Genomic DNA, 22,993 nt, shown 5'->3' with positions numbered 1-22,993 from the left:
TGGGTCTCGTTAGATGTCTCTTCAGTCAACTCTTCGGCCAACTCTTCGGTGAATACAATGAAATAAGACTACTAAATGTGTAAAACTACTAAAAATGTATAACAAGTGTTTGGTTTGGCAAATGATGTGTGACTTCTGCACGTTGCATGGTTTTACGTGTAGAGTTCAGAGAAAAGGAGCTGTACTTTTCAAAAAGTGGGTGTTATGCTTCTGGAGTAAACATCTGAACATCTGATCACATCACTGCAACGGGCCTACAGATGAGTGAAAATGTTGTGTTCTTGCGAAACAACTTGCAGATAGAAATATAACATTCAATTCATCAGCCCTTTTCATCCGGAGTTGAAAATCCAAAAGCACTCAAATAAGTTTTCTCATTCTTTTCTTTCTTTCTTTCTTTCTTTCTTTCTTTCTTTCTTTCTTTCTTTCTTTCTTTCTTTCTTTCTTTCAGCAAGTTCCCTTGTGTTCGATTTCTCTTTTATCTTTCAGATTTTTTTTTTTAAATGCATAGTTTCAAAGCAGCTTTACAGGAGAAAAGAAGAAAAACATAGAAAGATGTAGAATACAGTACACTGCATGGTATTGTAGAACAAACAAGACCATTCTAATATAGCAATGTTAACAGAATTTACCCAACCTAAAGGATGTGTCGATTATTAACATTAAGTTAGCCCATGACCAATTGAATACAGTCAGATGGGAGGTGGAGCAAACCCTATCCACAATATGGAAATATTTTTTACTTTGGAATTTACTACAGTCTAAACAAGCATCAACGTTTGACATTATTCTTTGAACTAACTCTACATTTTTTGTTCTTCTATAGGAACAGTTCAGTGTGCCACACCAACAAAGCAACTGCAGTTCATGACACTGTTGAATAAGAAAGATGTGTACTACGACTTGGATATCTTGAGATAGACGAATAACATTATTGAAGTAATTACAGAGGTTTATTATACTTGCCAATCTTACTTCGTACAGAGCAAACAACAAGAATATTACAAGTGTGAGAACGGAAGATGGGCCACGTCTCAAAAATTATGATCGATTTAAGAAACATGGTTTATTACACAAACAATTTTCCATGATAATACCTTCATGTTATGCTATATGGGAGTCAACATGACAAAGCTCGAAAAAGCACATATACATTTAAGCTACCCAAACGACTCCAGTGGGTTAATAAATGCTTTCTGAAGCAAAACAATACTTGTGAGAGAAAACTTTAATGATGAATGGATGGATGTGCCTTTTTCAAGCTTTGCCATGTTGGCTTCCATATACTGTAAGAAGGTAACATTAGAGAAAAATAGTTTGTATTGAGCTAAAGAAACAAAGTCATCTGGAATGGCATGAGGGTGAGTAAATGATGAGAGAATATTCATATTTGTTGAACTATTCCTTTAAAATGGCTTGGTCTGCGTTTGTTGGATCAGTGTGACCTAAGCCGGTATACTGTATATACATTTTTCATAAACCATTTACAGATAGGCATTTACTTATGAAGTCAAAGACCTTTGTGTTAACCATTTTAGTGTTTATCAAAAGTTCAAACTGTAAGATCCAGTAAACTGCATCATGCTGCTTTTACGGTAAAAATGAAGCAAGTAGAGAACTAAATATTTACTCAGCGGGGTCATCTGGGACAACAGAGATAAACCTGATAGTGGATTTTAAATCCCTTTGAAACATCACTAGTCTCAAACTCTTAACTCAATAGATTTCTTCATTCTAACAGATATTGCGCTGTGACAGCAAGAAACACATTTTGCAATGGCAAAAGCATTGCATTGTCTGAAAAACATTGTGAAACTTTTGTTCCTGTTGTCGTATTCTAACATTAATGCTGACACCAGAAATTTCACTTCTCTTTAAAAAAACTGACGCTCAAATGACAAATATTTATTGCAGATTAAGACCTTCAGATCTTTGATAGGAACTATTCTGTGTGCACAGAGAGCTCTGGTGTAAGGGTGACGGACATTTTTTTGACTTTGGTAAATCATTAACATCGATTAATCCCCAAGCAAAGGGAACAGTTTCAGAGGAAAGATCTACAAAGTTACGGTCATTGTGAAGTAAGCTCAGAAATGAGGGCTTCTTTAAAACTCATCAGCTTCACCTTTTGGATTTTTTCTTTTACTTTTGCACAAGATCAAGGTAAGTTTACACCCCTGGCCTTGTTTATTAACTATAATAATTTTAATGAAAAGTTTAGTAAATGCAATGCTAATATAACCTTAACGAGAGACATGATATGCCCTTTCAACCTTTTAAAAATAAGAAAGGTCTAGCTTTTCATTAATAATATATGACAGAAGTTGTCTTCGTGTATGTGTCGTTTATGTCTGTCAGAATGTCATCGAAAAGACATCACAGCGGAAAACATAGAACCACTTGAGAAAGAAACCTACGCTCATGGGACAACACTGAGAATTAACTGCATTACAGGCTACACAGGCATTAATAAATATATATGTAGTGACGGTCAATGGCAACCGGTGACAGAACGAAAATGCTCAAGTAAGACAACTTTCAATACAATGACAATATAAGAAATTTCATTATAAACTCAAATTCTAGAAGTAACATTTTATCATAAAGAGTGAACATTGTTTGCAGAGAAAAAATGCGGTCATCCCGGGGACACGCCAAACGGCGATTTTACACTTTTAGACGGGAACACAGAGTTTGTTTTTGGAGCAACAGTACGATATACCTGCAAGAAAGGGTAAAAGTGCTTTATGCAAAAATCATTTTCATTCTTCTCTTTTTCTTTCTGCTATCCTCGGTTTGACGTTTAAAAGCTTGATTTTTTGTGTTCTTAGGTATGATATGGCAAACAGAATTTATCAGCGAACTTGCAGGAACAGTGGGTGGGATAATGCCATCCCTGTTTGTGAGGGTAGGAGTTATTTATTATGTTACTTTCATTCATTTAGTTTACTAATATTATTCTTATTATTATGCTGAGACTAATCTCTGTATCTAACTCCTTCAAAGTTTTCTTTGTAGACAGATGGAACATGCTAGCAATAGAAGGTATGCACGTGTCGTCACCGCACATGTCACGTCACGTGAAGTCAAGCGAGTCCCGCCCACTGAGTGGTAGAAAGACTGAATGCAGCAGTGTTTACCGTTATCTGTACTCTGTTTAGAACGGGATAAAGTTGTTCTGCGATTAGTTGTACAAACAGATTGAGCACGAAATCGGAGAGATTTCTTTTTAAAGACAAAAGCGAATGAATAGCTGCAATATGCAGAAACAAATAGAATACTGAAGCAATGATGTTTGCTAGCCATTTCATATCAGACTTTCATATATGCTGAAATGTATTTCTTTAACATTCTAAGATGTATTTCATACAATCTTTAAGATTAATGTATTGTCAACACCGTAAGCATTTAGAAGAGCAATGTAAATCTTGTAAGAGTTGCTTTATTAAACAACTAAACATGTTTTGCTTCGAGTAGAAAATGTTTGCTTTGTATATTTCCCCCGGCATTGAAATCGTGTACAAAATAAATAACAGGAAATGCATTTCCACGCAATATTCCAGTGTACAAGGTCACCTGGTTCCTGGTTCCAACTGCTTTTAATTTCAGCAAATAATTGTGTTTTAGTCCCGGTTTCTTTGTTTCTCCAATTGTAAGCAGCCATTTTGTTTTACCATTCAAAGAGGCGTGCTCTGGCGTGTTCACGTGGTAAAATGAAGTCAATGCATACTCTATAGGCTAGTTGCACAAGATGGCGCCGGTGAGCTTTTGCGACGCCAGGGTCGGCAGACTAATTTCAGGTCGAATTACACTATCGAGTTTTTTTGGCTTAACAAAGTGCTCAGCAATGTAAATAGGGTCTGTCATATCACTGATATATTACTTTATTCTTTTTTGATCTAAAAAACACTCATATTTGCCGGCCGAAAATCCTTCTTTTCCCATACAGTGTTATACGACCGCAAATTATGTTAAACATGTTAGCATCATGCTAACATTATGTAATGGTAACACAGTTCAAAGTAGGGAAGGAAGGAGGAGGGAACTCAAGGTTGACTGCCGGCCACACAAACATAAATAAAACTTAACACAACAATGTCTAGGCATGGTCCTCTCTCATTGTAACCTCCTGTCGCTCGTCCTTTTATGCTTCCAATCTCCTCCGTGAGAGATGCGAGACCGGTGCAACGTGCAGCTGACACTCATTATCACTCGCGTCACCGGTCCCACATCGTTCCCTCGTGGCTCTCGTCCCGCATTGCTCGTTATAGTAACATTATGCAAACAGCATGCTAAATGCTAAACACTTATATTAGCAAATATGTTACCATCATCTGTCCACGTTATTGCTCATCTTACTGTCAAATTTCAAGGTTTTCAAGGTTTTTTTCAGACGAAGCTTTATCAGGCCAACATGTATCATGCTCTTATTGTGGCTCTCAAAAAGGGAAATTTCGGAGGTCCATATGTTAACCGCCTATTTTTATTTATGTATTTATTTTAATTTTATTTTATGATCACAATCCTTAACGATTTCTGTCAACAGAGTGCCATCAACAAGTTTGACTTATGTATGCATAATCGCAAAAATCTTTGCTAAACCAATTCCGAATTTTCTCCTAGTGGTGACATGCCCACCGATTCCCGCAGATGAAGATTTAACAATATCTGGCAACACAGAAGAGGGAACTTACAGTGATGTTATTCACTTTGAATGCATGTCTCCGAACAAAAAGATAGATCGAGAGCAAAATGACATTTATTGCAATGAGAAAGGCGAATGGAGTCTACCTGTTCCGAAGTGTATAGGTTAATTTCATCTCTTCTTTGTATTCAACATCTCTATTAAATATTTATGCAAGCTTTAATCAAAATAATGATGTATTTGTTCCACTTCATTCAGAGATAACATGCACAGTATCTGACATACCACATGGGACTGTTGAGTCAAACAAAGTGTACAAGAAAGATGACACATTACAATACGATTGCGATGCGGGATACAAACCCAGACAGGGAACACCAAGATGCAACAAATACGGCTGGAGTCTGAAGCCGGAGTGTGAAGGTGATGCTCCACTGTTAATAAGAATAAAGAATTCTTAAGAATCAGTGGCAATTAAGAAAAAAAGGCTTCAAAGTTATATTTTGCAGTAATTGTAGTTTTAATATTACGTTTAAAATCTATGTATAGTCAAATCCTCCTCTTACATTACAAGACAAATCAGAGACTGTAGTATTTTAAAAGCACCTATCATATTTATTTTATTAAATTGTTAGTTTGTTGTTATTATTATTATTTTGCTTGTGGCTGTATAAGTAATATTAAGATCCAACACAAAGTGAACAGTGCCACAGTCAAATATGTCCTAAAAACAGAGAAGCAAAAAAAAGTGGTAGATCTTCGGCCTAATTTCACCTTGACCCCTGAATATTAATATGTGATGTAACAAATAGTAACAGCATTCAATTCCAGTCATTTAAGTTTGACCCTTTTTATACTTGTTTCAATCAGAAATAACCTGTGAACTCAAGGAAACAAAATATGGAATACAAAAAATTAAACCCGAGGGAAAAACTTTCTTTCGAGCTGGAGAATCTGTGCAAATTACCTGCTCTGAAACACACAGGATATTCTGGACAAAAGAAAGCAGAAAAACATTTTACTGTCAGAATGATGGGCAATGGGACAACAATCCTACTTGTGAGGGTGAGCACACAGAGAAACCTTTTTTGGACTTATTGCTTAACTCGTTGTTTTATTCAACTCTTGAATAACAATTCATCTTCTTTCAGAGATTAGATGTGAAGTTCCACGTGACAGGCATCTTTATTCTCCAAGTTACTATTTCTACGGCAATATGAAATTGGATGTGAAAAGATCTTACAGTTGTTTGTCTGGATATCGTCAAATGGCAGCCGTGGCCACATGTACAAGAGATGGTTGGAAACCAGATCCACTGTGTGCTGGTACTGTATGTCTTTCCATCAACTCTCACAATCTGTGCTATTAATACATCATATCATATACATTCTATTACTGTGATAAATGTGTTTTCCAGAAAATCGCTGTGAAACACCAAACATCCCAAACGCACAGATTGTGAGTCCAGAACGCACTAACTACGAAGTCGCTTCCAAAATAGAATACAAATGTCTTCAAGGATTCGAACCCGAGCAGCCCATAGTAATCACCTGTAATTCTGCAGCCATATGGATAAACATACAGAACTGCGTAGGAAAGTCATGTTATTATCATTCATCTAAACACCATCAACATCTGCGTATTGATAACAATGAGACCGTATTTATATACTTCACAGAAAAGGAAGGATCTTGCTCAACACCAAATTTGAAAAATGGGCACATATACAGAGATCCCCCTACAGAGGACAGTCTCTTTTATTCATGCAACACAGGTTAAAAACCAATAACTGGGAAATGGTGGGGAGCAGCGACATGCAACAACGGCCGTTGGTCAAATGAGCCGCGATGTATCCGTGAGTGTGTTTACTGAATCAGATTTCACAGCCAAGCGGTACAGTTTGAATATGTTTGTTATGAAAATGTGTATGTTGGGTTTACAGAGCAGGAAGAATGTGGTGTTTTGCCAAGTGTTCAACATGGACATCTAAAAAAAACAAATGGCAGTCAATCTGCAGAAATCGTATGTGATCCAGGATTCAAATCTTCACAAAAATCATTCAGATGCCTCAACGGTACATGGGAAAAACCGACCTGTGAAGGTGAGCCTGTTTCATAAATATATGTATATATATATATATATATATATATATTGCAAAATGCAAGTGACATTCTACATTAGATAAATGAATACATGTTAATAATGGTGTGGTTTTGTTGCTGAAAGTTGGCAGTCACTGTTTTCTATTAAAGCATTCGTAAACATCAATGCTGCTGTCATTCAAGACATTCTGGAAAAAACTATAGTATATAAATTCAAGTGTATAATGCATCAAGCCAACGCTATGTTATTTTGTGCATTCTGCCAACAAGTTGCATTGTAAAAATGAAAGACTCTTAAATCTTGTCTTTTTCCAGTGGATGAGGAGGGTTGTGTCAGTCCTGAAAGAGTTGAAAACGCGGTCATCATCTCTAAACCTCAAGAACGGTATTCATCTAGATCCCATGTGACCTACAGATGTCAAAAAAATGTCACAATGAATGGGGATAGAAAAGTTGTTTGCCACAATAAAATTTGGGACAAAGCACCAACATGTGAAGGTGAGCTTTCAGTGGTGTTGGCACCACTTTTTTCTAATAGCTTTCTCTCTAATAGCTGAACACTGTGTTTTTTACAGTAAAAAAAACATATATCATAAGACATAAAAATTGACAAAATAATGCCTCTATAACTTCTCTCTGATTTCTAATTTTCCCATTTATTGGCAGCTTTTTGTTCAAAGCCTCTTCTGACAGTAGACAATGCCAAACTTATTGATGAAACCCAAGATGGGAGGAAATATCCACATGGAGACACAGTTCGCTATGAGTGTGATGATGACTTTGAATCTATGGGAGAGACCATCGCTAAGTGTGACGCACAAACCTGGATTTACCCAGAATGCATTAGTGAGTGAAATTCTATAAATCCTGTAAATTACATGTAGACACATGTCTACATATACATGACATACAGTATTATCCAGTATATGCAGGCATTGCTATTTAAATGTAAATGTTATAATCATATTTTACATCTAATACAGGTATATTGAACAAATTCTACATTTTCATTTCAGGAAAAGCTCAGTGTACCAAACCGACAAAGAACTTGCGGTTTGTGACCCTGTTAGATGAGAAAAGTCTATACAACAACTTCGAAGGTTTGACATACAGGTGCAATGAACCATATGACAAAATTCCAGAAGGAACTTTGATGTGTAAAAGTGAAAAATGGATTGGAACCATTGACTGCACAAGTGAGTCACATTTACAAATTAATAATATAATGAGTCTGAAATCTCATTTAACATTTCAATTAAAAGCAAAATATTGAAATTTAGCTAATTGAAAAGGTAAGTTAATCAATATTTTATTTATGAACTGTAGAAATGGTTCAAACTGCACATGCATGCATTTGTGATTTGTTTAGGCAGCATTTGTCCTCCACCACCTTCAATTGAAGATGGAGATTATAACATTGAGGTTAAGATCGATGAGGTCATCACAAAGGTTTCATACTCTTGCCAATCTTACTATGTGCCGGACAAAGCACAGAGATTTTACAGGTGTCAGGATGGGAGATGGGAGACGCCTCCAAAATGTCTGAGTAAGTCATCTAATACCAAATTATTCTCACTCCCATTACACTCTAAACACATACTTCAGGACAGTTTACACGGGCCAAGCTAAATATTTATGCAAATGAACAAACAAGTAAAGATGATATGAGAATATACCCCATGTCCGCCTTTCAGACATCTAGCAAACAATCACAAAATTGTTTGTGTGTTAATTTAAGTTTTTAACAGAAATCGCTCACTGCACCTTTCATCAGTTAGATTTTGTCTCTCGTAGAGCCTTGTGAATTTACACCTGAGATTAATGAGAAGTACAATATAAAACCTCTGCAAGATAAATATGTAAAACACAGTGAAAGAAGCTTTACACGTGATTGTAAGAATGGATGGATGGTTGGAAGTTCGAGAGGAAAATACAGCGTTACGGTGCGGTGCTCTGATGGGAAGATAACAATTGATCAAAAATGTGAGTACATGTTAGTCTCTTTATATTAATCCCAGTGTTTGTACACTCACGGTTCACATCTGAATGTGTTTTAAATGTCAGAAATACAGTTTAATCTCATACATGTACTGTAGGAGGAAGGTTTAAAAAAGCGACAGATCATTCAGAGACCATTAAACTCTTCTCCTCACATGAGTTTCAATCAGGAGAAGAAGAAGTTAATAGTTTACTCGTGATCACATTTATTATACTGTATATAGCCACGATCTTGTTTCTTTTCTTTAGGTGACAAAAGATATTAAACAAAAAAAACTGAAGTGGACACACTGAGGTAATGCATGAAAGTTCACAATGAATTTTAGAGAAACTTTGTTGAATATTGTTCTATTATTTAATGCACAGAAAATTAAAATTATTTAAAAAAAAACATTACATCGTTATCAAAGATTTTATTTCTTTTATTACATTTTATATAGAAAAATTACTAATTTCCTTAACATTTGGATGTAAAGGCAATTATTGTTAAGTAAAAACCATGTGATTATAGGGGTTGAACGACCTCAGATATTTTTGAAGTCGACAATTATGTGATAAAAGTTGCGTCGACTAGTCGATGACGTCATTAATAAATAAAATAAGTGCTAGGGAATGTTTCGCAACAAGATTTGATGGGTGTAGGCAGTAAGACACTCGTGTGTGCGGGCTGCGGGAGAATGGCGGGGCTCCCGCAAAATAGCCTCTAAATATATAGCATCCAAATACAAATAAAATGTTGTTCATCTATTGCACAAGAGCAGCAACAACAACTAAACTAAAATAAAACTATTTTCAAGTGCGAGGTCGGTGGTAGTGGGGCTATGCAGTAAAAGAGCAGCAGGTAGATCTCTACAGCAGCCGCCTAATGTTATGTCAGATCACGTGTGTACAGACCAAACTTCCCTGATATTTGCACTAATAGATGAAACAACAGAAAAATGTGTCGAGTTTGTTTGCGACAACCTATGACTTTAGAATAACGTCAATATATTTATTAGCCTAATGCATGGGTTCCCAAAGTAGGGGTCGGGACCCCCCCCCGGGATCGCAAGATGATTTCCAGAAATCTTTCTTTTTATTAGGAATAGCGTATTTAATCAATACGTGTAAGAAAATGTTACTGGCACTGTTATTTTGGGGGTAGCGGGCTGAAAAGTTTGGGAACCCCTGGCCTAATGCAGCAGATGCTTTATCATAGCGGACTTACAAACACAGCACATCAGTGACACAGCAACTAATATGAGAAACATTTTTATTTATGCTATTTCTTTCACGTTTTATTAAATGGGGAACAAGTAATAGCCTATAATATTAAAAGATCTGCGTGTAGAAGCACAGCGCACTGAAATCTATGTAACGTTAGGCTTTAACGTTACCTGCGAGCTCTAGCAGCGTCAGAACAAATCGTGAATGTTGCGGACGAAAACAGGACACATTGTGAATGATGCGTGCGGAAGCAGGACAAGATAACACATTATTTCCGGGAGTGTGACAGAATCCTGCTGAAGCGGGTGGGAATTACATCCATCCCACGCGCAGCTCTCTTGGAACAGTCAACCTCTTAAAGGTACAGTGACAAAATCACATGACCCGCGACTAGTCGACATCAAGCTTTAAATGTCGCATCAGTTCGCGCAACCCCTATGTGATTATATAATTCTTTTAAGATTTAAATGTGCATGAGCTTTACCTAAGCGTTGTTATAAGATGTTTATGTCTACCAACATGTTATTATGTAGTCACTGTTTCATAATCTTCTGTGTTAAGGCCTGCAGATTTCTGATGTAACCAAAGCATGAATATGGACAGACAAACAGCGACAAGAGGACACGAATGCATTTATAACCACTGTTGCTGTAGTGTACAAGCTTATCATATAGTTTAATGATTTTATATAATCTTTCATAAATTCACAGTTAATTATTTTTTAAGAAATACATTACAGTGAATTTGCTCACCTCTTCATCATTCAGCTACTTTGCTCCATTTTATGTACACACGAGCTTTAGAGCTAAAAGACTCATTTTCATCGCTGCCTTATAATCATTTTAACTGTGAAAATGACCCACATTATCAGATACTGTATGAGAGAGAAATCAAGATCTTTGACCAAAACATGATATTAAATACACTGTTGCAAGCTATGGACTGTGTGTGATGGAGTTTTTGTTATCGGGTCAAGTGGAAACTTTTTGTCATAAGATCACCAAACCACAAACAAGTGACATCACAATCTGTTCTGAATGCACTGAACATGTTAGGATGAATCGCAACAAAACAAAGGATTCTAACTTTGCTGTGTTGAATAAAAAACACATCACAAAAAGAGAGAGCATCTGGTACTGAAAGATGTGTGATGTAGGTGGAGTAGGGTGACCACCACCAACAAACCAAATGTGGGACAGGCAATCCATTTGTGTGGGACACCATTGAAAGGTAGCGCGAAACTGTGATATAATAACAGAATGAAAACGTTTTTACGTAATTTTTTAGCTTATAAAAATAATTTGTTATTTAGTCCATTCCAACCACAACATAATTAAGGCATAGATCAAATGTTATATGACATAAAACAATTTTAATGGCGATTTCAATTTAAGGTTCCCTGTCTCTTTAAATTTTGAGCACAGATCAGACGCGGAGTTATCATTTTGTAAACTTTGAAGATCTTCTCAAAAAGAGAAAACTAAAGGAATAAAGAACAAACAAATAATGAAAAAGAGTTTCACTTTTAAAATGTATAATTGTTAAATAATGCATTTAATTATTTGCAAATCATTTTTATTTTATGCCTACCACAACCATAGGCTAAACACAGTTTCAAAGCCACGCAGTTTAAGATGTTTTAGTGAGTTTTTATTCGGCAAGTTGACATGGGAGGATCGCCAGCCTCTTGATGACTGAAATCATACATTGGATAAAAGTCAGGCTTTAAAAGAATAGTTGCATTTGAATGAGTGTGGTGTGCACCGGGTTGCTGCATTTGACACAGCACTGTTAAACAGTTAAAGAAACAATAGCGCAAACAAGCGACGCATGTGAGTTTCGGGTTAAAGAACGTGTTTCTTAATGTGACAACTAAAAATCAACAGACTGATGAAAATGCGAGACATTTATGGGGAGGGACAAAGCTGTTGAGAAAGTTCAGTATGAGTCTGTGACGAGGGAGGCGGGACGAGAGGCGTGAGGGAACGACGCGAGGCCGGTGGCGCGAGTGATAATGAGTGTCAGCTGTGCGTTACACCGGTCTCGCATCTCTCACGGAGGAGCTCCAGAAGCATAAGAGGAGGAGTGACAGGAAGGTATGACGAGAGAGGACCAGGCCTGGACATTGTATGTGTTTTAGTTATGTTTGTGTAGCCCTTTAATTTGGTTTATGATTTGTTTATGTTATTAAAGTTTTGGTTATCGTTCGCCGGTTCCCGCCTCCTTCCTTCCTATCTATTGAACTTGTTACAGAGTCAATGTTTGTATTCCTGGAGAAGAAGAGAACTGGGGCCCGTTTCAATAAGGAGGTTCAACCAACTCTAGGTTAAACCTTGAACTCAGAGTTGGTTTACTTAGAAATCAGAAACTTTGAGTTTTTGGTTTCAGAACAGCTGATTTGAGATAGTTCGTTAAGCGCGTGCACCACGACTATAAAAAGCCATCATCAATGGAGCTCTGATATTACGATTCACCATGGCAACGGCACCAAAAAAAGAAACATGGCGGCAGAAAGCGCTTGAGAGTGAGGCATACTTTCCGCTCTGCATAATGTGGATTTACTGATGTCCTGAAAATGACTTAAGTTTAAATTAATAAATTGATAAATGTACCAATAAACACATAAATTAATCATTAAATGAATGAAACAACAGAAATAAAACAAAAATAATTTTAAAAAATCGTATGTTCTCACTCCATGAGTGATCTAGTTACGCGAATGAGACGTCATGGTGTATAGGACACCTGTAGGGCGTCAGACTCTCGTGCAAAATTAGACTGATCGCCGCTTCGAACCCTGCGCTGAGCAGATTTCAGTTGGAATGGCTGCAGGTCAAAATTACTTGTTGATTTTATCGCATCATTTCTGCATGTATGTCTGTATTTATTAATTTCTTTATTCGTGCACTTTATTTATACACTTTATTAAGTTATTTCTCATCGTCCATAGAAAATTATGCTCTGATGTAATACACGTATGGTGGCTGATGTTATTGATGTAAGGACGGATGAGATATATTTTGATATATCTAAACGGTACAGTTTTAATAAAACTGCACAGGGAAATGACTAAATTCCACTCGGGTCCTAAATTGCTCTCCTGAAATCAAAGTACATTCCAATGAATTAATGCATCCTCTTCATGAATCCTCTATAAAAGCACATATGAAATATAAGACACTGAGATGGTCTCTATGTGATCAAAACGTGAATGACTATATTAATGAATGAATGAATGAGTTACACCACTTGCGCTTTAAAAGGCAGAGGAGATCGAAATAAACTCTGGGTTTACCAAAGAAAACCTGCTCCCGACCAGGGGTGCGTTTCCCGAACAACGACATAACTCCCTGGTTAACCACCATAGTACGATGCATCATTGGGGAAATAAACGATCCAGTTACGACTGTTTCCCGAAACCGTAGTAACTCTGTCGGAGATCAATTGTTTGAACCAAGATGATGAAGCCACACAGGTGGTGGAGTAATGACGTCTACTAATACTGTAAATACGTTCAAATCGAATTAATGTCAAATTCATGCTCTAAATAACATACATTGCATTTAAGGACTACTTTTGTTATCCTATTTTTGTTATCTGTTGTTTTATTTCATGATATTTAATTAATTTATAAGTGTCCTCTACGTCATTCCGCCCAGGGATTCCACAGGGTCCTAGCGCACGCATATCATGCGCATGCGCACTTTAAAAAAAACAGCGCTTTATTTCCTCGACAAACTAAAAGATGTCCAATTAAATTTGTATACATTTTGAGTGATGGATATGGAATGCACTGCATGTTGCTTGCTTACTTTGATCAAAAGCTTGATGCATGTAAGTCTACATGTCATAATAATAATAAGGAACGATGCTTCTAACCACAGCTCTAGACCTGTAGATCCAACCACGCAACTTTGCGATGCTGCTTGCTATTGATCGTTGGAACGATGGTTTTGGGAAACACTTAAATGGTTGATCTATATATGCTGGAACGACAGAACTTGCGACCATAGTTGGCTAATGATGCTTTTGGGAAAAGCACCCCAGGTTAGGTTCACAGAGTAAGTTACTATGGTTACTGACTCTGAGTATAAGTTACCACTCCTTTAGAAACGGGCTTGAGTTACCCAGCTTTCTCGGGTTTGACATACCTCACATTCTGAAACGGAAAACCCAGAGTTTCCCTCATTTCAAGGAATACAATTTCATTATACTCAGAGTGTTCACTAAACCTCCTTTCTGAAACGGGCCCCTGTGCTACGTGTATTTTCTCGATGTTTAGCAACACCTAAACACCCATGTGATTTAATTCCAGTTGACCCATGTTTGCTTTTATCTGAAGATACTGGTCGTCAAATATTTGCGTGACTGAACATTCTTCAATCAGTTTCTTGTTTAACCACAGGACAGAACACAGCGCTGGAAAATGGAAATATATCCAATAATTGTCTGTTTGATTTTAGGTTTAAATACACTTGGATGGTCAAACGCTGCAGGTAATAAAATGTTTACTTAAATGGGAAGATTAGAATTTACTCATTAAATGAGAAGAATATGTAAGAATATGAACACGTTATGTCTTTCAGACAGTTGTGAAATTTAGAAACAGCTGTATGGATTTGTTTAATTTACAAAGAAAGTATCAATTGATCGTCTAACTAAATGCATGCATTTATTTATGATCTATGAAGCATTTTTTGCTGCCATATAAAAAAGAGACAGAAAAAATTAAACCAGTAGAGGAAACCAGAAATGTGGACATTTTAAATCATGAAAACGCGAAATAAAAAAGTTGCGAAACTTTAATTCAGTTTTTCTTTTTGTACACATTTTGGCACCTGGGCTATACAACAACACTGTTTTAGAAAGCGATTTCTGAATGGACAACTATTCAACAAGGATGAATTTGTGAACATTAGTAAATTAATTTGCTAACATGAACAATAAACAATATAGTTTTTCAGTATTTATAGTACTATTCTGTGTTCATGTTAGTTCATTGTGCATTAACTAATGTTAACAGATACAATGTTTGATTTTAAAATGTATTTATAAATGCAGAAATGAACATGAACTATGATTAGCAAAGGCTGTAAACGTTTTGTTTATTGTTACTTCATATTAGCTAATGCCATAGCTCATGTTAACCAATTGTAAAGTGTTACCTATGAATGCATATTGGATGCATGTCAAAAACCTATGACTGATACTGTTTGACCTTATTTTCTAGCAGTTTGTTGACTTATTGAAAGAACTGTTTTGATGCCTGCACTTTGAGCTGGTTTCATAGACAGGCCTTAAAGGAGCAGTTCACCCAAAAATAAAGATTCTGTCATCATTTACTCAACGTCGAGTTGTTTCAAACCTGTATGCATTTCTTTGTTCCTATGAACACAGAGAAATATATTTGGAAGAATGCTTGTAACCAAAGAGTTACAAGCCATAGTAGGCAAAATAACGATGGTAGTCAAAATAGCCCCAGAACTGTTTGCTTTAATACATTCTTCAAAATATCTTCTTTTGTGTTTAACAGAACAAAGAAATTTATAAAGCAATTCTTCTTACTATGGTAGTCAATGGTGGTCCAACAACTGTTACAAGCGTTCTTCCAAATTTTGACAGAATTTAAATTTTTGGGTAACCCGTTTCTTTGCAGCGATAGTTAACCCAAAAATGAAAATTCTGTCATCTTAAACTCACCCCCACGTTGTACCTGTATTAATCTCTTTGTTCTGCTGAACACAGAGAAAGATATTTGGAAGAAAGTCTGTATTCAAACAGTTATCTTTTTTCACAGAAAAGAAAGGATCTTGCACAACACCAAATTTGGAAAACGGGTACATACACACAGATTCTCCTAAAGAGGAAAGTATCTATTATTCATGCAGCACACGTTACAAACCGCTCTCTGGGAACTGGTGGGGAGCAGCGACATGCAACAACGGTCGTTGGTCAAATGAGCCGCAATGTATTGGTGAGTGTGTTTTCTGAATCAGATTTCACAGCCCAGGAGAACAGTTTGAATATGTTTGTTATGAAAATGTGTATGTTGGGTTTACAGAAGAGAATAAATGTGGTGTTTTGCCAAGTGTTCAACATGGACATCTAAAAGAAACAAACGCTGGACAATCTGCAGAAATCGTATGTGATCCAGGATTCAAATCATCACAAAAATCAATCGGATGCCACAACGGTAGATGGGAAACACCAACCTGTGAAGGTGAGCCCATTTCCTATAAAACTACAGTATTAAAAGTATTAACAAAGTAAAGATACAGTATAACTATGTTTGGCAAAAAGCAAATGTACCATATTTGAAAGTCATGTCGGATAAATTATTACATTTAAATGTAAAGTTAATGACGGTGTGGTTTTTGCCTTTTTCTAGTGGATGAGGAGGGTTGTGTCAGTCCTGAAAGAGTTGAAAACGCGGTCATCATCTCTAAACCTCAAGAACGGTATTCATCTAGATCCCATGTGACCTACAAATGTCACAGACATTTCACAATAAATGGGAATAGCAAAGTTTTTTGCCGCAATTCAGCTTGGGACAAAGCACCCACATGTGAAGGTGAGCTGGCATTTATGACCTCTTCAGGTAGTAAGCAATGCCAATCTGGAACATAAAAATCTGACAAGAATATTTACATGGATATGCATCACGATGCAAATGCGAGGAAGAATTACGATCTTATTTTTCTCACCAATTGTTTATTTTCCCATTTATTGTAGCGTTCTGTTCACAGCCTCTTCTGACAGTAAACAATGCCAAACTAATGGTAACCCAAGATGGGAGGAAATATTCACATGGAGACACAGTTCGCTATGAGTGTGATGATGGCTTTGAATCTATGGGAGAGACCATCGCTAAGTGTGATGGACAAACCTGGATTTACCCAGAATGCATTAGTGAGTCAAATTCACAAAAACCTTTTCCATGAATTTCAATTTCATTTGTATAAATAAATGTATAGAGATTTGATACTGTACATAAATGCATTGCTTTTTAAATGTTAATGTCTGTAAATCTTTCTACATGTTACATTGGACAAATACTACATTTTCATTTCAGGAAAAGCTCAGTGTACCAAACCGACAAAGAACTTGCAGCATGTGACCCTGTTAGATGAGAAAAATCTATTCAACAACTTTGATACTTTGAGATACAAGTGCAATAAACCATATGACAAAAATCCAGGAGGAACTTTGACGTGTAGAGATGAAAAATGGATTGGAACGATTTACTGCACAAGTTAGTTAACACAAAATCTTACAAACACATTTACATATCAAAGATGCAAACCATACAACACTCCCATTGTGGCCGTGAGTCTCCCGCTTTTCACACCCATCTCCCGCCACCCTCTCGTTTTGGTATTTCTCCTTTGAAACTCCCGGACTGACGGGAATCGAACACATTCTCATGAACAGGAAGGGTGGGGTGGCTCCGTGGCTTGAGCCACTGTGCATTTGCCCTCACAGGCTGAGGCGCCCTTTGGTAGGCGAAACTGAACAGCAGCCGAAGTGGAGTAGAGAGGATTCACATCCCCGCTAAAAGCTTTCTTTTGTTACACCGCTAAAGGTCCGCAAATCCATTCATCCATGTAAATAAATAAAAACATTATGCTAACTAATCCAGTACCTCAGAGTTGACGTATTTTTGCAGGCTAACTTGGAAGTAAGTGCCGCGCTGGTTCCCTCGACCGAAAGCCTGTGCATTTTTCTCATAGACTTTTGGAAGATAGCAAAAAATAAGCTCCGTGATTAACAAAGGTTTATGATGTTTACACGTTTTTTAACAAATTTCTTTACAAATTAACAATATATTTGCTATTTTTGAAGCCGAAATACAATCGGCAGAAGTAAAAAGCTGACACGATGCTATAAACAGACTACACTTAAGGTCGCTCGATATCAACGTTACCACCAGGCCTCCGACAACTCTTTCAAACTTTATTAAAAATGTGTTCCCTGGTAAGTTATTACTCTGTGAATGAATCCACATCTACATTTTAAAAGAGATTTGTGCCTGTGTTGCATTATTTGTGAGCGTTATATGTGCGATGTCCCCGCCAAAGGAAGTAGTCACTTTTAGCAACTTGTTAGCAACCGCCGTTTTTAAGACACAATCAGGCTTTAAAAAAATCACAAAACAGTCATAATTGGTGTGTTTTATGTCATAGAATAAAATGTGAAAATAGGTTTTGTTAACCACAGACCTTATTTCAAGCGATTTACCAAAAACCCATTTAAAAAACCCATAGACTTTGGGGCGATGGAACCAGAAGTCCTAAAATGCTAACTCGCTTCTGGGGTTTGCATACAAAAATCCGTCATCTCTGAGGTACTCAATAAACAAAGCTAAAACAACTGAACTACGGGACGCGTGAAGGGACAAACTGCTTGTAATTTTTTAAACCACATTTAGATTTTTTACCTTTCATGGATTTATGGCCCTGGCCTGTGAGCTGCATTAACCCTTTTTATTCTGAATAAATATATTGAAGAATTTGACATTAAAATTATGTTATGTTAGATATAAAGAAATTAAATGATTTAAAAGAGTTATAACAGAGGGGTGCCATATTTGCCCTGCACAACACACCCGCAACCCCCTGTGGGGATCAATTGTTCTTTTCCTTTGATAAGATAACATGTCCAACTCAACATAACATGTCCAAGAAGACTCAAAAACTCACAAAAGAAACGGTGCACGCAACTGAGGCTCCAAAAAATTATTTCCATTACTTATAAACCACGTATATGTTTACATTAGGCCTCCATTCAATTAAACTTCATTATATCTAACATAACAATTTTTTAAAGTGCACGTTCCTATAGTATGGATACTCACAAAATACTGCAGGTATGTTCGACTTCTTGAAATGGTGCAGACTGATCAGAGATTGTCTGACATCAGGGTACCACGAGAACATTTCAAAAGCACACGGAGCTCTGCTCGGCTCTGCTCGTGAAGGCAAACATAACTAGCGTCTTGCTAATAGCTTTGTAGGTCGTTTCGTACTTGGTCAAGACACTTAGACCTACATACCGGCATTGAAACTCCTCTGTCAACCTTGACAGCTGTAGGTATGGACTTCATATGATTCATATGTGAGAAAGACTGCTCACACGGATACGAGGAGTTAAACACAGCGCATCCATACTGACGCGTCGCAGTTTGCTTCCATCTGATCAACGGATACTTTGCTGCATGCAGAGGTGGACAGTAACGAAGTAAATTTACCCGAGTACTGTACTTAAGTACACTTTTTGAGTATCTGTACTTTACTTGAGTATTATTTTTTCTGAGTACTTGTACTTTAACTTTACTACATTTGAAAGACAAATATCATACTTTTTACTCCACTACATTTATAAAAAGGTCAAAAAGTAGAAAATGGTTTCTATGCAGCGGGTTTTCCTGTGTGCGCAATTTATCTGGCTTGCGATCTGCCAGGACCTTTTACTGTTGCCAAGTATTTCAGTTTTTCTATGCTCGCCGTTTTCCGGCAAGCTTTGAATGGCCATTTGGCAGTTTTTTAACGGAAATCTGGCAACTCTGGGATCTTCCCCGCTAAACTAATGTAAACGTAGGCGCTGCTACACCATTGATAGTGCTCTAAAAAGACAAATAGAACATTAAAAGACGAAAAAGGCACATGTTAAAGTGTGGTGTAATCATCTGTGGGTTACGATCAGTCAAAGATCGTAGAAACATTGTCATGAAAATGATCGGCATAACGGCTAAACGGTAAATAAGCATCACATACACCTTGAGCTACACGTGCGTGTTAACTTCTGATCTGCTGCTATATCATTTAAAGCGATTTGGAGAATGAATGATGTTTTTACTGAAGTAACTATAGTTGAAGTATTCCTGTTGAAATAAAAACAATAGAACCCTGCCCAAAATACAACAGAAAATGTAATGGATTTAATGGTTATAATGGGACTTGTACTATGGATACTTGTTGTCTAGTTGTATGTGATGGATTCTATTGATGGGATGGTAAATCCTATTGGAATAAAACCCAAAACACACTACAAAGAGGAATTTAATTTAAAAATCTCATTCTAATTCAAAAATTCATTGTTTTTTTCAGCAGGGATGGTATTTGCAGTAAAACCACAGTATCAACATATTTACCATTTTCTATATATGGGAACCATACTCCAATTAATAATCTTTAGTAAAACCACAGCAACTAAACATATAATGAACATAGTTCATTATACTAGCTATAGTTTACAGTATGTTTGTAGTTAAATTATGGTAATACAAATGGTAATAAATCCAACAAACACATGGCTTCTACACTTTACTATTTACAAGAACCTTATTACTTACTGGTAAATTGCTGCTAAAACTGGTAAAGGGAATATACAAAATAAAAGAACACTGCTCAGAAATACATAGGCCTAGGGGGCTAATGAGGATAATTAGGCTAAATGATCATACAGGATTATATCTAAACTAAACATATATGTGCTAAACATATAAAGCTCTTAAAGGAGTTGCTCACTGCAAAATTTTCCCCCATTGACTTTCCATAGTAGGAATAAAAACTACTATGGAAAGTCAATGGGGGCAAATTTTGAAGTGAACTAATCCTTTAATACAATTGATACTGTGAGCTACTCAGTGTGTTCAGTAGGTTGCTTCAGAGGCATAAGGTATACGACAATAAAACAATGCACAACTGACATAAAGGAAATTTACTTTTAATACTTAAGTACGTTTAAAAGCACGTACTTCTGTACTTTTACTTAAGTAAGAATCTGTCTTTACAACTTTTACTTGTAGTGGAGTAATATTTGACCAGTAGTATCTGTACTTTCACTCAAGTAAGGAAGTTGTGTACTTCGTCCACCTCTGGCTGCATGGTTTGTTTTTAAAACTTTTAACGTGTGATTATAGCGAGGCAACGAGTTCTGTATCATGCGCCACAGAGAGCCGTAACTTTCGATAAAAGCATGACGCTCGGTCTTCTAAACTCCTCGCATCCTGGGTATCTTGAATCTGGCCTGCGGGCGCGAGAGGTTCCCATAGAAGCGTCGTTTGCCGTTGATTAGTGTCGTGACGCTTGCGCATAGCACTGCATGTGTGTATTGGTCAGGACAACCTGAAATATTCATATGTATTATGATGTTTTTAACAATCAAATGATAGTGAAGGGTAATACACCTGGCGAGCCACATGATTTTTGAAAAGAGCCACAGGTTCCCGACCACGGACCTAACCCAACCACCACAACACCCTTTCAACCCCCCCATCACCCAACCCCGATCGTGGGTCTCCAGGATTTTGGTTTTAAACTTGTATCATTGTTTAGTTTGTCATATGTATAATCTGTTGGTTCAACTTAAAATCAATTTATTTTGATAGTTCACCCTCATGTCATTTCAAACCTGTATGACTGTCTTTCTTCTCCAGAACACACAAGAAGACATCTTAAAGAATGTAGTTAACTGAACAACGATGGCCATTGACTTCTATTGTATAGACACAAAACTAATGGAGGTCAATGGGTACCACCGTGGTTTGGTTACCAACATTCTTCAAAATATCTTCATTTGTGTTCTGCAAAAGAAAGAAAGTCATACAGGTTTGAAATGACAAGAGGATTAGTAAATGATAACAGGATTTTTATTGTTGGGGGAACTATCCTTTTAAGATCAACGACCACAAAAACAGCTCATCTTACCCCACTCGCCCTTACATGTGCTACTCAGTAATGAGTAATCATACAATTTTTAAAATTCAGCAAACAAATCATCCTACTGGCAAATTAAACAAGATTTTATTTATGAACTGTAGTATATTGCTTAATCTTTGTCTTTGATACTGTGATTTCATTAGGCAGCATTTGTCCTCCACCACCTTTAATTGAAGATGGAGATTATAACATTGAGGTTAAGATCGATGAGGTCATCACAAAGGTTTCATACTCTTGCCAATCTTACTATGTGCTGAAAGAACCGAAAAAACAGTACATGTGTAGGGATGGGATATGGGACACGCCTCCAAAATGTCTGAGTAAGTCATCCAATACCAAACTATTCTCAAACCCGTTATGAAATATTATTCTGTGTCTCTTAATCAGTTCGTCTCTCTCACAGAGCCATGCAAACTTACACCTGAGATTTATATGGATTACAATATACAACCTGTCCAATATAACTACGTACAGCACAGTGATAGAGAGATTGCACTTGATTGTAAAACAGGATGGAATGCTGGAGGTGTCAAAAGATCAGATTATGTGAAGGGGACATGCTCTGATGGGAAGATAACTATTAAAAAAAAATGTGAGTACATGTCTGTTTTCACTTCACACATGAATGACATTGCTGTAGTCACACTGGACATCTGAATGTGTTTGATCAAAGATCAATTCTGCATTTTATTAAGTAATATATTACCATAATAAGTTTACCCACAATAATATTGTTGTTATCCTTTTCTTTAGGTGATTCAAAAAATATATTTGGATAGACTAAGGTAAACACTGAGGTAATGCAACAATGAAAGTTCACAATGCATTTTAGAGAAATGTAGAAGTGAAATATTTATGCCAACCAACCAGTAAAGATGTATTTACTGTTTCATAATCTTTTGTGTTTAGACCTGAAGCCTTCTGATGTAACCAAAGCATGAAGATGGACAGACACACAGAGACAAGAACACATAAATGCATTTATGTTGCTGCAGTCTACATGCTTATCACACAGTTTCATGGTTTCAAATAATCTTTATAAAATTATCACTTCAGAATAAAGATTCACATTCAAACTGTTGCAGTGAGTTTGGTTTATCATTCAGTAATTTTCTCCTTTTTTATTTACACACATATACTAATGCCGAGATCACATTGCCCGATTTTCAGTCTTTGCATCACTGTCTGGGGTCGCATTTAGTTGCTGCAGTGTTCACATTGAACGATGGATCGGCGACGGGAGATTCCACACTGCATGACTTTACAATAGGTCCGAATCGCCGACAACTGTCTGGTCCGCAAACAATGTTTCACAACCGGAC

The 22,993-nt window shown here is 36.7% G+C and overlaps 1 protein-coding gene across 1 annotated transcript; it reads left to right on the top strand.

The window, feature by feature from the left end:
* The first annotated feature begins 1,888 nt into the window (after positions 1-1,888).
* cfh (complement factor H) lies at positions 1,889-22,742 on the top strand. The gene is given in 26 exon segments (XM_057326472.1): positions 1,889-2,163; positions 2,359-2,526; positions 2,626-2,734; positions 2,832-2,908; positions 4,624-4,809; positions 4,904-5,068; positions 5,516-5,710; positions 5,797-6,004; positions 6,055-6,239; positions 6,324-6,500; positions 6,588-6,746; positions 7,063-7,245; positions 7,414-7,593; positions 7,764-7,943; positions 8,117-8,293; positions 8,542-8,744; positions 14,357-14,447; positions 15,749-15,925; positions 16,013-16,171; positions 16,340-16,522; positions 16,684-16,860; positions 17,024-17,203; positions 21,815-21,991; positions 22,075-22,263; positions 22,425-22,468; positions 22,581-22,742. Coding segments are annotated over 25 exon segments (3,981 nt in total). The 5' UTR covers positions 1,889-2,093; the 3' UTR covers positions 22,451-22,468; positions 22,581-22,742.
* The last annotated feature ends 251 nt before the right edge of the window (positions 22,743-22,993 follow it).

Source organism: Triplophysa rosa, linkage group LG25 (genome assembly GCF_024868665.1).
Source record: "Triplophysa rosa linkage group LG25, Trosa_1v2, whole genome shotgun sequence".
Classification (NCBI taxonomy): domain Eukaryota; kingdom Metazoa; phylum Chordata; class Actinopteri; order Cypriniformes; family Nemacheilidae; genus Triplophysa; species Triplophysa rosa.
Note: the sequence above shows the minus strand (reverse complement) of the source record. Positions and strands in the feature narration are given on the sequence as shown.